Below are 15342 nucleotides of genomic sequence, written 5' to 3'. Positions count from 1 at the left end.
GCTATTAGGCAGGATGGGTAGGGACGCAAAACTATGCTCTGAAGTGTCCCTAGCCTCTGTTTGCCAGAGGCTGGGAATGGGGACAGGGGTTGGATCACTTGATGACTCTTTGTTCTGTTCACTCCCTCTGAAGCACCTGGCATTGGCCACTGGCAGAGGACAGGATACGGGGCTAGATATATGTGTAGGTATGCAATCTAGGTATGCAACCCTAGGTCTGACCCATTATAGCCGTTCCTATGCAACACCTACCACATGCCTGATTTTCTGCAGCAGGGGGCAGCAACCCCACGCCCCCAGTACTATCTAAGAATGTGGGAGCTGTGTGTTGAATCAGATCCAGGAGCCCATCTAACCTGCTAGATGAACCTCCCTTTCCCCCATCCCTGCTGTGTTGGATCAAATCCAGGGGCCCATCCAGCCCAGTATTCCTCCCTGCAACCTCCAGATCAGACCAACATGCCCATCTAGCCTGCTCTTAGACCTTTGACAAAGACCATCGCCAGAAGCTTCAGAAGAAGGTTAAAAAAACCTCAGAACCTGCTGATACCATGACCCTGACTGTGCTGTTAGCCAGGGAGGACTGTGGCTCCAAGCTGAAGAGAACTGCTTTTACTTTAAGCATTGCTGCCATTTATCCAGGTACCTGCCTGGCCCCGGTTATACCTTGCCAGCGGGTAACCATTAGAGATCACTCCCTTCTCACTGCTGAAAATAGAATCTCGGAGTCCTGATCCCCCCAAGCCTTCTACTCTAACCAGTAGACCCCACTTCCTTGCCAGAGCCAAGAGAAGAACCCAGGCGCCCACACCCAGGAGTGGGATCTAATGGGTTAGAGCGGGGGGCTGGGACCCAGGACTCCTGGATTCTGTCCCCAGCCCTGGGACAGGAGTGGGGTCTAGTGATTAGAGGCGGTGACTGGGTCCATGTAAAATATGGCCAAGAAACTGCCCAGCCACCCGAGACGGAGATAGCCTTCCTGCTGCCCCAACACTTCCCTCACAGAGAATCGAAGCAAAGAGAAAAGCCAGGCAGACTCCCAGCCCAATAGATCAGCCTAGATTCTCAGAGCAGGGGCTGCCCACCCAATTAAGGAAGAAAGCCAGACTGAAAAATAAAAGCAACAAGGGGGCGGGAGAGTTTCTCTAACCACAAGCAGCCGTGCCAGCCGCTGCACAATGAAGAGCCGGACACATGCAAGGGTGGAGGCAAACAGAGCCAATTTCAAGAGCTCCACATGGCTATTTTTAGACACGGCTCTACCTGTCTGTGATCTATAGGGCCAGGGAGTGGTGGTTATGGGAGCCGGAACAGCTATGGAGCATGACTGGGATCTCTCATTATTATCTACAAGTAGATCTACCCCAAAGGGCTAGGAGAGAGAAGTATCTTGGATACAGCATTCACATTTATTATTCCGGTGCATATTGCAGTGACATGCAGACGTCAAAGATATTGCGCCAGGCTCTGCACAGACCCTGATCGAGACTGGGGCCCATGGTAGCGCTAAGTGCTGCACAAACACACAGTGAGAGACAGTCTTTGTCCCAGTGATCGATCTTACAACCTAAACTGACAACGGGTGGGCGGGGAAACTAAGTTGCAAATTGACAAATAGACTTCCCCAAGGGCAGGGGGAGAGCCAGGAACAGAACCCAGGTGTCCTGGTTCCCAGTCCTCCACTGCGCCAATCCACTAGACCCCACTCCCCTTCCAGAGTTAGGAATAGAACCCAGAAGTCCTGACCCCAGTCCACTCTTTTAGCCATTAGACCACACTGCCTGACTCCGTTTAAAAGGATTTGCTGCCAGTGTATGCAACAGTGCGACAGCACCTGAACTGAGCGAGGTAACACTGACAGCCACCAAGCAATGAGACACAGGCTGAAAAGCAGAGCAGTTACTAGTGGTTAGCCAGGACTCCTGGGTTCTATCCCAGGTCTGGGAGAGAAAATGGGGTCTAGTGGTTAGAACTGGGGGGGAGGGGCAGCCAGTAAGGATTCCTGGGTCCTATATCCTCTCCAACCCTTTACCCTTCCATGCCTCCATTTCTCTGAGAGTCAAATACTTCACTGCAATGCCATGCAGGCAGGAGGCTGGTTGGGAGGAAGAGGGAAACGCGTGCAGCCTTCAATCAGCTCTGCAGGGCTAGAACATCATTCCAGCCCTGACACGCTCACAGTTCCCGCTTGTAGCTGCTGGAGCCACCAGGCTGAGCTATTTGTATTCAGCCCAGGCTCCTCGGGTTGGAATTTCAAAGCGATTCTGCTTCCCAACTCCAGCAAAGGAACGTTCACTGCTCCGGCCTCCTCCTTGCCAGCGCCAGCGCCCCCAGCCCTGGGGCGATAGCCAGAAACCCCGGTCAGCTGGAAAGCAACACCACCACCACCCCTCAGTCCTTGCAGGTGGTGAACGGGAGCACCAAGCTGTTAGCACCATCTTCAGGGGAGAGGGAGTGGAGTGAGAGTGCTGGCTGAGGGGGTTGCGCCTGGTTTCTTCTGGCCCACCAGAGGGTACTCTAGGGATAGAGCAGATGCACCAGCTGTAGGGGGTGCTCCTGGCTCCTCCAGTGCCAGCCTCTCCCAGCAGGAGGTGCTATAGGGCACTAGCTCAAACTAAGATCAATTTGGCGACTGGTGGAAGAGATGTCATAGCTTGGAAACAGCTCCCTGATCTCCATGCCCTGTATGGACAGATCTCCGATGCCAGACCGCCTGGGGAGACAAATCCCCCACGAACCCAGATCCCCCCCGTCAGACACACACCCCCTCCTCTCTGCAGCAAAACAGGCCTGGAACTGTCAGCAGAACACATGGCCTGGCTAAAGATTCCCTGGGAACAGAGACGGCTGCTTGGGGAACTGTGAAGCCAGAGGCTGCGTCCTGCTAATTAAAGCTAATTTTTGTAATTGGCTGCATATGTCCAGTGCTGACGAGGATTTACAGCACTACTGGAAACACATAGCACCACCCCTCCCCAACCCTAGTCTCCCAATTGCCAGCTAATTGACTACAACTTCACATCCTGGCTTTCCAAGACACACTCTCTCTCTCTCTCTCTCGATGTCTGTGCATTGCTTATACAGGGATCTCTCACCCAGGGCTGAGGTGCAGCCTCCTCTGGGGTGGGACACAGGGGCTGTTTACACAGGATCCCTTGTCCGGTGCTGAGATGCAGTCACTGATGCTTTGAGGCCACCTGCCTGCTCCAGGATTGCATTAGATCTCAACCCCTGCCTCCCCGTTCACACTGGGAGCTCACGGTAGTTGGGTTTTCACCAGGATCCAGCACATATCTGGTGTCCCTGGGTTCCAGGGCACAGTCCCCTTACCCCCCGCCCTGTAAATGCACCTGAAATTTCTTGTCCCTGTACACACGACCTTGCCTGTGGCTGCATGAAAATGCACCTTGTTCAAATGAGCTTGGCTTCCCAAGCGTCCCAGAGTTAGAAAAAGGTTTTGAAGGGGTGTCTCATGAAGCGTAGATCCATAGACTGAAAGGTCAAAAGGTACCTCAGAGCATCCAGTCTGACCTCCTGTCCACAGGTCAGTCCATTTCACCCAGGTCCCCCTGGATTAAGTCCAGTATTAAGGGTGTCTAAAACATGCCATCTAGTGCTGGGCACTGTCAGAGACAGACTGGATGTTGGCCCTGTGCCACTCTGAGCTACGTTCACCACCGCTCAGTAGGCACAAATTGTCTTGGCCTCATCTGCACCCATGTCACAGGGCAAACAAAGGCTGGTGCAGCAGTTCAGGCGTCAGCACGGCCCTCCTGGGTTCAACCCTAACCCTGCTCCATCACAAGTCCCGGAACAGACACAAGGGGCTAGGTTCGCAGAGGTACTTCCTGACTGCCGTGCCTGTCCGCTAAGAGCCCCCGGCAGTCTTCCTGCCCAGGAGAATTCCTGGCTCTGAGTCAGGCGTCCCATGCCTGGCACGTAAGGAAGGGATGCTCAGAAGCCAGCAACCTGTGCAGGGAGCCATTTCAGCTAGCCAGGGGTGAAATGCAGAGGAAAGGGGCAGGGCTCAGGGTCCAGCACCTCACTCACCTGTGACCCCTCTCCTGGAGTTGGGGCCTAAGACAGGGGGGCCCTTTCTCATGGAAAACCAGTCAGCCCTGTCTCAGAATGGCCACTAGCTCAGCGTTCAGGGCACTCCCCAGGCCTGTGGAAAGACATGTTCAAGTCCCTGCTTGGGCTCAAGCCGAGTGGGGATTCAAACCTGCATCTCCCACTACCCAGGTCAGGGCCCAAACCACTGGGCTATTCCCTATTCTGGGACAGACTTACACACATGCTGTCATTTGCACAAGGCCCACTCCTGGGTATGCTTTGAGCACACCTACAGGATCAGGCCCCACTGGCAAGCGAGATGGGGGAACACATAGTCTGAGAACTGCTGGGGCTCCGGGCTGCTTGTAAGCTGTGGTGTGACCTCAGGAGTCAGGTGGTTTTGTGCATGCCAACCAGAGGGACACAGGCAGCAGCTGAGCAGGGGGTTGGAAATTCTCAGTGGTACCTAGATGTTGGACGTAGGCACCTAAGTCCTTTTGTGGGTCTAGCCCCTAAGTACCTTTGTGAATCTGACCCTTGGCTGCTCCATGCCTCAGTTTCCCCATCTATACAATGAGGGTAATAGCCCTGTCCCACCTCCCACAGGGGTTGTGAGGATAATGCATTAGAAAATGTAAGGTGCCCAGGTGTCATGGGGGACAGGTTAAGTAACTGAGATAGAAGCACACATCTGATTTGCCAAGCATGTGTGGCCGAGATCATGACAAGATGACATGTCATCGCAGTACATATCCTCCGGGCCTTAATCAACGCAGGGCCTCGTAACCAGGGGCCAAATGTCGCTCTGTGGGAGTGCCAATGAACTGAACAAGGTGTCAATGTGCTTGGGGTTTCGGTAACTGCACAGCTGTTCTTAACACTGTGGGCTGTATTGTTGTGTCTATCGATGGCACTTACACGGCCCCCTCACCATGGTGTCCGAGCGCCTCACAATCATGAATGTATTTATCCTCAGATCTGCTCTGCTCTGCCCCGCCTACCAGGTCAGTGTTCACCAGAAAGGTTAGGAGTGATTGGACGTCTAACATAGTGAATGCCAGTGAAAATGAGGTAGGATCAGAGGCTAAAATAAGGAAAGAACAAGTTAAAAATTACAAGTTAGATGTCTTCAAGTCACCAGGCCTGATGAAATACATCCTAGAATACTCAAGGAGCTGGCTGAGGAGATACCTGAGCTATTAGTGATTATCTTCGAAAAGTCCTAGGAGACAGGAGACATTCTAGAGGACTGGAAAAGGGCAAATATAGTGCCAGTCTGTAAAAAGGGGAATAGGGACAATTTGGGGAATTAGAGACCAGTCAGCTTAACTTCAATACCCAGACAGATAACGGAGCAAATAATTAATTAATCAATATGCAAACACCTAGGTGATAATAAGGTGATAAGTAACAGTCAGCAGGGATTTGTCAAGAGAGTCAGACCAAGCTGATAGCTTTCTTTGACAGGGTAACAAGCCTTGTGGATGGGGGGAAGCGGTGTGGTATATTTTGACTTTAGTAAGGCTTTTGATATTGTCTTGCATGACGTTGTAAACAAACTAGGGAAGTACAACCTAGATGGCACTACTAGAAGGTGGGTGCATAACTGGTTGGAAAACTGTTCCCAGAGAGTAGTTATCAGTGGTTCGCAGTCCAGCTGGAAGGGCATATTGAGTGGGGTGCTGCAGGGATCAGTTCTGGGTCCTGTTCTGTTCAACATTTTCATCAATAATTTACGTAATGGCACTGAGAGCACGTACTTATGAAGTCTGTGGACGATATCAAGCTGAAAAGAGTTGCAAGTGCTTTGGAGGATAGGATTAAAATTCAAAATGATCTGGACAAATTGGAGAAATGGTCTGAAGAAAATAGGATGAAATTCAATAAGGACAAATGCAAAGTACTCCCCGTAGGAAGGAACGATCGGCTGCACACGTACAAAATGGAAAATGACGGCCTAGGAAGGAGTCCTGTGGAAAGGGATCTGGGGGTCTTAGTGATCACAAGCTAAATATGAGTCAACAGTGTAATGTTGTTGCAAAAAAGCAATCATCATTCTGGGATATATTAGCAGGAGCAAGACACGAGTAGTAATTCTTCCGCTTTACTCCGCACTTATTAGGCCTCAGCTGGAGTATTGTGTCCAGTTCTGGGCGCCACATTTCAGGAAAGATGTGGACAAATTGGAGAAAGTCCAGAGAAGAGCAACAAAATGATTAAAGGTCTAGAAAATATGACCTATGAAGGAAGATTGAAAAAACTGGGTTTGTTTAGCCTGGAGAAGAGAAGACTGAGAGGGGACATGATAACAGTTTTCAAGTACATAAAAGATTGTTACAAGGAGGAGGGAGAAAAATTGTTCTTAACCTCTGAGGACAGGACAAGAAGCAATGGGCTTAAATTGCAGTAAGGGCGGTTTAAATTGGACATTAGGAAAAACTTCCTGTCAGGGTAGTTAACCACTGGAATAAATTGCTTAGGGAGGTTGTGGAATCTCCACCATTGGGAGATTTTTAAGAGGAGGTTAAACAAACACCTGTCAGGGATGGTCTAGATAATATTTAGTCCTGCCATAAGTGCAGGGGACTGGACTAGAGCAGGGGACTGGACTAGATGACCTCTCAAGGTCCCTTTCACTATGATTCTATCAGGGGAGTTATCTCCATTTTACAATGGGTAAACTGAGGCACTGAGCAACTAAGTGATTTGCCCAACATCTGTGGTGGAGCAGGAAGATAACCCTGGCCTCCCAATTCCTCAGCTAGTATCCTAACTACTGGGCCATCCTTCCTTCATTCTGTAATTATTTATCATTCATTATTTTATTATTTATTTGTGGGTTTTGAGTAATTATCTGTGCAGCGATCTGGGCCCCAATCTTGGTCAGGGGGTCTCTGTACAGTGCCCAACATAACTGGGGGGAGAGGGAGATTTCAGTTTAGACTTCTGATTGCTACCATCATATAAATAGGCTTGGAAGGATGAGATTTTTATCAGTAAATGTCAGTAAATGTTGATTTCGCCACACATACACACACACACAAACCGACGCAAAAATATTTCCATCACAATAATCAAAATGTACAGACAGGCAATGTAAGAAAAATGCTGCTTGAAAACGTCTTAGAGTTTGATTTAAAGATATTTACGTTGTATATTTTGACATCCAATGTTGACAACTTGTGTTTTAACAGTGATAAAGCTTTAACTTTTTGAATCCCAGCGTGTACTGTCATTAAATAATTATTGTCTTGTCCCCTCCATTGTTTGACCTTCCACATAATTTCTTGCAACTGTGAACATTTAAATCAATACAAATTTAAAAAGTTTAAAAATAAACACCAATATTATCTGCCGATATTATTAAAAAAACAAATCAAATTCACCCAGTCCTTTAGATCAGTGGTTCCCAACCTGCAGCCCGTGGTTCACTTGCAGCACAAGGCTGTGGCACATGGGACATCCTCAGGGCGATTCAGGTTGTATATATATTGTGTGGCTGAACTTAGAGAGCTTCATATGCAGCTCACAATGGCAAATAGGTTGAGAACCACAGCTCTATATAAACAACGATGGGATGCCGAGTGAATCACAATCTCAGCATATAGCAGGACTAGGACATCCAGCGTTAGCTGAAAGATATTTCGTGCTTTTCTTAAAGCACCAGCTCCCAGCGTCGTGAATGTCTGAGGAAACTCCACTATTTTTTTTTTTTTGAAGTAATTTTCTAACCCTCGCAGTTGGGGAAAAAGCATGGAAAAGATTAACCTTCAGGACTCCAAAACCAGAAGGCAAATTTAAAACACAAGTTGGATTTTTTTAAAATCTCATTCTTTTCTTAGCCAATTTCCTGATTTTAAAGGCCTTCTTGCAGGTTTTTTTTAAGCCAAGCTCATAACTGTTAAGCCAATATGGTGATTTTTCAAGCCACTGTGGTGATTTTTCAGGGGATCTCTGATTTTTTCTACACCAACCCGATGATTTTCAAGATGATCTGACTTGTGAATTTTGAATGCTCGAGCCTCAGGCCCTCTGATATTGCTGGTGGCAGCTCTGGTAAAACACCAGCCAAGCTGGGAGGAAGGATTTCCTTCTTCGCCTGCCAGGCAGAGTGCGTGGGCTCCCACGGCTTTTAGAGGGCTCAGTCTAAAGTCGTGTGTGTGAAAACAACTCCCAGCTTTGAGGAAGTGAATGTTCTGAATTCAGCCCAATGGCTTGGTCTGCAGCTAAATGCAAATGCAACTTCCACCATTTAATGGCCTATTTAGCTGCCTGCTCATACAACAGCAACCCAGATGTGGTCTCAGTTCTCCAGGTATTCAACTCTCCGGAGCATATTACACGGGGCTACAAGCCATGGCGCAAGTCTATTCTATTCTACATAGGTTATCTTCCGATGGAATTTGGCTTGCATTAGCACCTAGGAACCCCAGTCATGTGCCAGGACCCATTGCGCCAGGTGCTGTACAAACAAAGAACAGAGAGACACCCCTGCCCCAAAGAGCTTCCAGTCAAAGTGAAAGAGACAGCTTCTGGGGCATACCTGGCTGGGTGGGCCAGTTAGTCTGATCTGGGATGGCAGGATAAGACACCGAGCTAGATAGGACCATTGGTCTGATACGGGCCAGCAAGCAGCGTTCAGATTCAGTACACGCCCTTTTCCGTCCCATCCCGCATGTCACACACAACGTTCCTCCATCCTCCCCTCCCAATGGCTGTTCTATGCCCCTATGCTTGGAACACCCTCTTGCCCCTCTTCATTTGCCAGGTGCCCTTGCACCCCGTTCAAATCTCTCCTCTGATTTCCAAGCCCCCTGCAACCCACCTTCCTTGTCCTAGGCTTTGTGTCTAGCTTATTTGCAAGGATCCTGAACTGTCTGGGGCAGGAGATGGGTCTTGTCCCTGACTATGAGCTGCTGGGTGCCTAGGTTGTAGTATATAAAATATTCCTGCTCTAGAACTGAAAGAGGAGAGCCAGGGTAACCAACAATTCACGTCCCAGAATCCTAGCTTTTGTTAAAAAAAGGAAGTCTGTATGGCTTCTGGTTTCATAGAAAACCTTTCAAATGTGAAAGGTGCATAACTGATGCAGCAACGCAGCCTGAGTCTGCAGGGAGCCTGAGCCAATCAGTCGAGGGGGAAGGATTTCCCTCAGCGTAACCGACGCAGTCTGGGTCTGTAGAGAGCTTGAGATGCTTGCTCCAAAAGGAGGGAACTGACCCATAATTATCTTCATTGGGCATTACCTCTGAACCCTAATGATGCACATCTCAGTGTCTACCTACTCACCAGATCTCTGTGTGAGCCCATTAGAAACACCCCCATTTGATGATGGTTCTCCCTTTGGAGATCAGTGAGTTAGCCAGTTTTTAAGTCCATTTGACAGGAGCCAGACGATGCCATATACAGAGCTAATACCACTTCTCTGCTCCTACTTCACATTCCCCCGTTTACACTGCTGTGAAGGTGCCCCATCAGCACAGACTGGAGCGCAAGAGGCGTCACTTACTCTGTGATCTCTTCTGTCACCGTGTGCTCCACCTGAAGCCGGGAATTCACCTCAATGAAGTAGTATTTGCCATGTTTATCTACGAGGAACTCCACGGTGCCGGCATTTTCATATCCTACCTGCAAGAAGATAAGGGATTCATAAGGGACTGAGAAGTCTAACTGTGTTTCTCGGTGGCCAACGTATGCAGAGCTGTTGTGGTCTGGGTTAGAGCATAGGACTGGGAGACGGGGCTGCTGTGTTCTATCGCTGGGAGGGGAGTGGGTCTAGTGGTTAGAGCAGGGGGCTGAGAGGAAGGACTCCTGGATTCATCCCTGGCTCTGTGCGGGGAATGGGGTCTAGTGGATAGAGAAGGGCTGGGAGTCAGGACTCCTGGGTTCTGTTTCCCTGGCTGCTGTTTCTGGTCAGGGAAGGGGACTGCCTCTGGGGATGCATATGGCAAGGTAGCTATCGGCCAAGTGGAGCTGCGTCCCCAGGAGGTGGGGAGGAGGGCATTGCAGGGACAAACAAGCAGACAGGTGAGCAGCTGTGGTGTCCTCATTCTGTCCCTGGCAGTTAGCATTTGACATCTTCTCAGGGCAGCTCGGCTGGCTGGCTCGCAGCTGAATCCCGGTTGAATGCAATCAGATTTTGTTATGATATGGCTCTTAATTAGATCCCAGCCCTCCCCACCAAAGCACTTGACTCCAGAAGATGCTGCATGGGGAGATTTCAGATGCCGGGAGGTGACGGTAATGTAGCTGGCGTGATTAGCTGCAGTGTAACATTCATATGCTGCTGGTTGCCAGGTTTTCATCACGGCTTCTCTGGGAACAGCTGAGCAGACTTTGGGACAGGAGGAAAAGCTTGAACTAGTCATATTCATCATGGCTCCCTGTCCAGCCAGGCGCTGCCCAGACCCCGCCACCAAGAGTGGGGGGGTCTCCTCCATTGATCTGGGTGCTGCCCAGACACATAGTCCCTACCCCAAAGAGTTTACAGTCCAAATAGGCAAAAGTGTGAGGGGAAACTGATGTGCAGAGAGGGGCAGGTCAATAGCAGAGCTGGGAGTAGAAGACATGTGTTCTGACTCCTAACCCAGTGCTCTAGCCTCTAGGCCACATCCTAAGGTTCAGGAGTATTTTTCCTGCTGGGGGTGTTATTCCATCATTGTCCATTCTGGGCATATCCTGTGCCTTCCTATGCAGCAGTGAGACCTGGTCAGGGCTGGAGAGGAGACATTGCCATTGCTGGGCCCAATGACCTGCTCCTGGGCAGGGGAACTGTGGGGGTTACCAGGCTAGCGGTGTTCATCGAGCTAATCGAGGGAGTGAAAGAGTGGTAGGGACAGGCTCAATGGGTCACTGGCTGACCCAGGGCAGCAGGACGGGCCCATTGGTCTGATCCGGGCTGGCCGTGGGGACAGGATATCGAGGTAGATGGGATCATTGCTCTGATATCCACTAAGCTATCCCTAGTGACCTTGGGCATCTGGGATGTGTTTGCTGCAGTGAAACCACAGACACGCAGATCTCTCCCTCCTCCTTTTGATACCCCCTCCCGGCCTCCAGTCTCCTTTTGATTCCCCCCTCCTCACCCTCCACCCAGTGGCCCCTGCCTCCTCTAGGAGGCAGCTTTCGAAGCCATCCCACCCCAGAGCCATCCCCCACACCCTCTGCCCCCCACTCATCGGTGCTGGTTCCTGGGCTTCTCAACCTCTTCCCGGCTCAGCTTCCCTTTGCCTTATCCAATGTGACTCAAATGCACCCTGCAGAGAGCACGTTGCTTGCATTCACGTTGAACTTATCTCAGGCCGTTTGCAAGAACCATTTCTTTCCCCTCATCTGTCCAGGGATCCCAGGTCATTAAAGATTCACGGCTGCTGTCGGGGATAGCTTGGAATCTCTGTGGCCCAGCCACAATTACACGTGCCTGGGACAGGGTTAAAGTTGCTTTGCAAACAGAGGGGGATGGGAGGAAAGGCAATTTCTCTCTCTTAGTGTGGCTCTCCCCTTTAGCACTGGTGTCTCTAATGTGACTGCAGCAACTGCAGCTGCTTTCTCTGCCAGCTGCTGCATCCTCCATGCCAGCAGGCAAAGTGCAGCCAGAGGTATGCTATGTTAAATCTGGGAATCGGCAAAATATGTAACGGGACGTTTGGAGGTTTGGCACGTAACTAGCAACCGCTACTGGCATGCAGTTCAAGTGGTGGGTGCTATGCTTGGGGCACCCTTCTGAAATGGGAGAGGGGCTCTCTCTCACCAGGAGATGGAGAATTCAGGAGAAACGTTCCACTGGGTGCAATCCCAGAACCCTAACTATGTCCCCCTGGAGGGAGATCTACCACTGTACTTCCGCTGCTCAGTCTGTGCCCAGAGGTGTTGAGGATCACATCACCTGCCTCTCACCCTTTCATTACTCTGGGTGTTCCAGTCGAAGTCCTGAGCGAGAGGGAGCCCAGCCAGCGTGAAGTGCTCCCTGTCCCAAAGAACCTGCCGTCTGATTAGACAAAGGGTAGGAGGGGAAGGGACTTGCCTGAGGTCAGTGGCGGAGGCGGGATTCGCACTCAAGTCTCTTACCTGACAGCACAGCGCTCTAGCCATTAAGCCAGAGTGGGATCAGCTGCTAACCTGTCTATTCAGGTCAGGTTACAAAGGGCTCTCCTGCAGCACTGCTGCAAACTAGCAACCCTGCCTCTCTGAATGAACGGTTACTTCCTGGATAGACATTAACTAGTGATAATGGAAGCAGAGCTCTCAGCCAAGGGCCTAGCGTAAGTGGGTAATTTCAGCCTGGCAATAAGCACGGCTGCACAGTCCTCATCCCTTCCCTCTTCAATCAGAAATAAACACTCCATTCTGCCGGGAACACAGCCATCGGAACATGAGACTGCCACTATCTATGGGAAGGGAGCACCAAGTTCTTTGGGGCCCTCTTAGCAGTTTTACGGTAGTACCTAACTGAAATTCCCCATCGCGCCTGACACTGCACAGATCCCGACGTAGATCAGGGCCCCCCATTTGTGCCAGGCACCGCACAGACCCCAACCCAGATCAGGGTCCCCCATTGCGCTGGGCGCTGCACAGACCCCGACCCAGATTGGGGCATTTTTCAACCAATTCCCCCCCCCCCCCCCCCCGCCATTTTTAGCAAATTTGGGGCCCAAACATTTTCCAGCTTTTGGCAATTTTGGGGCCCAGGTTTTTTGGTTTTCAGAAGTTTTTACTTTTTCAACTAAAGGTGGCTCTTTTCCGGGGGTGAAATCCCCGCTCCAGACCAACTCTCTGCAGCAGAGTGGGGAGAAACCTGGGTCCCAGAATTCCAGCCATCATCCCACAATCCATTACCGAAGTTACCCAGAATGCACCTCACCTAGCAGCAGTGCTGGGCACCCTGGAAGCCCTTCCCAGAGTACAAGGGGGCATCATCAGAGCAGGACCACTGTGGGGGTCCATGCTGTAATGCCTGTAATAGCAGGGCAGCTCAAATTGCAGGGGAGCATTAGTGAATCCTGACTCATGCTCTCAGCTCCCACTGCTCACTCCATTGTCCAATCCCCCTGGGACAGTCAGACTCCCAGCCCCCCTGCTCTAACCACTAGACACCAATCCCCTCCCAGAGCCGGGAGCAGAACCCAGGAGTCTTGGCTCCCAGTCCCGACCCCAACTATAACGACTAGACTGAACTCCACCACGCCCCACCAATAGACGTAAAGGGTATTTCTCATGGAAGGGCAGCAGAGACGACCTGGTCTCCGCTGAAGTGGAGGGTGCCAGGTGGCAAGTGCAGACTGCTACCTCATGGAGCCCCAGTCTGGGAAAGATATCAAAGGACAACCAGGGACCCCACTCCAGCCTGTGAATCTTTACACTACCATTGATTTGGTCTGACTCCCAGTCCCACTCCTCTAAGCGCTAGATCCCTCTCCCCACCCAGAGCTGAGGACTGAACCCACGAGTCCTGCACCCAGCCCCCCCTTTCTAACCACTCACCTGCCCTCCCACAGCAGAGGATAGAATCCATAAGCCCTCACTCCTGTCCCCCCAGCTCTAACCTCTAGATTCCTCTCAGTTGCAGGAATAGAACCCAGACGTTCTGGCTCCAAGACCCCTCTCCCCACTCTAACCCACCACTCTTCTCCCAGAGCAGGGGATACAATCCAAGAGTCCTACACGCCAGTCCAATACCCTGTCCACTAAACCACAAAGGAGCATCCCTGAATCTGAGTGTGCATGTGCATATGTGTGCATGGTTAAGATCCTGGTGACACGAGGCTAGAAGACATGGCTGTTGTGTCTGCCCGTCTCTCACAGCCACACCAGCAGCTGGGGCTCGGGACATGTCAGGGAACATGACTAACTGAGCAGATGCTGCGCTGCAGTGTTGAGCACTGAGATGACGCTTGGATAACAAGGGAGGAGTGGCCAGCGTGCTAGACTGAGAGTCAGGACACCTGGGTTTCATTGCCAGCTCTGGAGGGTAAGTGAGGTCTAGTGGTTAGGGCAGGAGGCCAGGCTGGGTGTCAGGACCTCGGGTTCTTTTTCTTCCATCCCCTGGCCTGGGTAAGCCCCAGACGATCAATTACTGATACAAAATCTGGCTGACCTCGACACAGCCTGGGGGATGACCTTGTGCTAGAAGACAGGGACAGGAAACTTCTCTCTGCAGCCGCAGCACGACATCAGACAGAAAGCATCTTGGATCTGACCCATGCCTGCTAATTAAAGAGGGAGCCTGCAAACTGTGGCTTCTAGGAGTTCAAGGGTAGCTGAGGGTGGGGAAAATCCTTGAATGGAACAACCGGGGGGAGGTGGGGGGGCAGTCCAAGGCTGGGAATTAAATAACACAGACAGGAGAATATGGATTAACTGTGCATTCAATCTTTGCAGGGTGGGGGGGAGCGGGCGCCAGACAGCCATAAAGGGGATAATGAAGCATGGAGCTCATTAAAGATGTTTTAACTGTTCGGCAGCTCCTGAATTTGAAGAGGCACGGACAGCAATGATATTTTCCCCCCTTAACGAGGCAGCACGGCTGGGATGCAGGACTCCTGGGTTCTATTCTCAGCTAGAGGAGAGAAGTGGGGTCTAATGGGCTAGAGTCAGCAAGATAGGAGGTCAGGACACCTGGGTTCTATTTCCAGCTCTGCTACTTACTAACAGCAAGTCCCTGCCCCACTCTGTGCCTCAGTTTACCTGCTCACCCTTTGTTAATTTAGACTGTAAGCTCTTGGGGCAGAGACTGTCTCTCACTGTATCTATGCAGCACCTGGCACAATGGGGGCCCCAATCTCAGCCAGGGTCTGTGCAGTGCCTGGCCCAAAGGGAACCTCCATCTCTGTCAGGGACTCTAGACTCTACCAGAAATACATTATAACGCTGTGAATCAGAACTCACCCTATGTCTTAAGTAGGTGGGGCTTATTTTGTGGGAGGAGCATGGACCCAAGTCCCTGTGCCCTCGGAGATGGCTGGGTGAGGACGTTGGGCCCTTCCGTACAGCAAGTGCAGGTAACGTCTGGGTTATGACCACATTCCACAACCTGCCTCCTCCAAGCCTGGACACTGGAACTGCTTCCCACCAGTCCACGGTTCTTTTCCGACATGCTTGTAACTGAATGCCGGGGTCACACGCCAACACTCAGGGGTCGCCCCAAGCTATTCCTAGTGCATGAGCTGCCAAGCCAACACCCACTCCCAAAGATGTAAACACAGTGTAAAAATAGCGTTTTAAGCTGCTCCTTGCCTCACATCAGACTGTGGAAGATTTTTCTACCCCTGCTGTGGCTGCAGATTAGTGAGG

The 15342-nt window shown here is 50.9% G+C and overlaps 1 protein-coding gene across 2 annotated transcripts in view; it reads right to left on the bottom strand.

Moving 5' to 3' along the window:
* The window catches only part of PC (pyruvate carboxylase), a 217575-nt gene that overhangs the window by 91718 nt on the left and 110515 nt on the right, over positions 1 to 15342 (bottom strand). For both annotated transcript variants that reach the window (XM_067544070.1, XM_067544071.1), the window contains one exon: positions 9563 to 9681. In XM_067544070.1, the coding sequence (XP_067400171.1) occupies positions 9563 to 9681 (119 nt within the window). The remainder of the gene's footprint in view (positions 1 to 9562; positions 9682 to 15342) is intronic.

The sequence above is a fragment of the Emydura macquarii genome, unplaced genomic scaffold, assembly GCF_026122565.2.
Source record: "Emydura macquarii macquarii isolate MOO-44397 ecotype Brisbane River unplaced genomic scaffold, CSIRO-AGI_Emac_v2 contig_968, whole genome shotgun sequence".
Taxonomy (NCBI): Eukaryota; Metazoa; Chordata; order Testudines; family Chelidae; genus Emydura; species Emydura macquarii.
This window is presented reverse-complemented; position numbering and strand designations above follow the sequence as displayed.